This window comes from Melanaphis sacchari, unplaced genomic scaffold (genome assembly GCF_002803265.2).
Source record: "Melanaphis sacchari strain LSU unplaced genomic scaffold, SCAv2.0 Contig40_pilon_pilon, whole genome shotgun sequence".
Taxonomy (NCBI): domain Eukaryota; kingdom Metazoa; phylum Arthropoda; class Insecta; order Hemiptera; family Aphididae; genus Melanaphis; species Melanaphis sacchari.
Window position 1 is genome coordinate 209,214 of NW_020271264.1, and position 1,695 is coordinate 210,908.

General features: G+C 29.5%; 1 protein-coding gene across 1 annotated transcript in view; it reads right to left on the reverse strand.

Annotated features, from left to right (window-relative positions):
• The window catches only part of LOC112597314, an 11,256-nt gene that overhangs the window by 1,261 nt on the left and 8,300 nt on the right, over nt 1-1,695 (reverse strand). Inside the window, exons 10-11 of the mRNA XM_025343300.1 lie at nt 1,071-1,664; nt 636-983 (exon numbers count right to left, since the gene is read on the reverse strand). Coding sequence (XP_025199085.1) covers nt 636-983; nt 1,071-1,664 — 942 coding nt within the window. The remainder of the gene's footprint in view (nt 1-635; nt 984-1,070; nt 1,665-1,695) is intronic.

A 1,695-nucleotide genomic window follows, 5' to 3' on the forward strand; every position in this document is an offset into this window, starting at 1 on the left:
GGATTCCTCTTCACTATCAGATATAATCATACATTGTGACTCTTTATCACCAGACAGTGATTCAGTTTCATCATCAGATATAATTATACACAGGGATTCTTTATCACTAGATGAAAGATCAATGTCATCATCAGATACAATCACACATTCAGAATCATTTACATCATCAGACACAATTTTCCAATTTAATTCTTTCAGATTTTTTAATAGAGCTATATTTTTATTAATCGACAACATTTCATCATCTGGTGAGTTTTTACTATTAGGTACAGATGTACAATCCATTTCTATTCTATGATTTGGTTTTATTTCAAAATCTACTATTTCATTGTCAGAATCTAAATCTATATTATTCCCAACAATCATATAATCAGTTTCTTTAGCATCAAAATCTGGAGCATTCAAAGAATATTCACTTCCAGTATCAGAAAAGTCTCCATAATCTGATAAATTGTCAGTATCTGGTACAATAGTTTCAGAATCTGATAAAATTATGGATTCTGGTATACTGTCAGAATCAGATGTATCTTTATCTAACAGAACATTTTTCACCCTATTTCTAAAAGATTTTTTTTTATTGTAAAAATCTGTAACTTTTTTGGATGCCTGTTTAAACTGTTTAAACTGTATTAGACTCACATCACTTGGATCCAAACTGTAAGCTTTTTCTAAATAAATTGATGGCACATTACTATGTGGCTTTAGTGATTCTTTTTCCACATTTTTAGGGAGATGATCTTCACCACCAATATCAACATTTGGGACGCGTTCATTTCTACAATCAGAACTCATATTCAAAATATTCGATGAAGTTGTACTTGGATGAGTAATATTTTTATTGCTGGTGGTATCATCGCCTGTAGATTTAATATCATAGGAACTGTTTGTTTCATTCAGTCTTTGTTTTTTCACACTTTCAATTGAATTTTCACATTTTCTCTTTAATGAAACAGGGTTAACTAGTGCTTTAGGTGGTTCTAATGCTGCAATATATGAATACATATTATTATCAGATTTATTTATACATACAGTTTTATCTATTGTATTTAGTGCATTAATACACTGATTACCTTCTTCAAGATTTGTGCTATTTTTATCTTGGGTAACACTACTTATTATAACAGCTTCTCGTTGAGAATAAATATCAGCAATATTTAGTTTACTTTGATTATTTTCTATTTCACTGAGACCATTGCCAACTTGGTGAGAACATATATCAATAATCTCTGGCCTCTTTTCACCATTTAAATTATCAACTGGATATTCGTTTTGAAGTGAATAAACATTGGAAATTTCTAGACATTGATTATTCTCTTCATTGTTTGATACCAATTGATTTTCGACTTGCAATAATAACAAATCTTTATTTTCTATATCAGCAGTTACAACATGATTTGTCTCAGTATCAGTAAAATAATTAAAGGCATTATTTTCAGAAGAATTTTGATCAGATATGTTTTCAGATTTTACACTCTTAATTAATGAGTTTGTTACTTTAATATCACTAATATTAGGGTCTGTATTAGCTAAAAACGTTTGAACATTTCCTTCTTCAAGTTTTACAGGATTCAGACCTTCATCTATTGGTTCTAATTTTGGTATACACGATTCAGTGCTTGTTATTGGTTCTAATTTTGGTGTACATAACTCAGTGCTTGTTATTGGTTCTAGTTTTGGTGTACATAATTCAGTGCT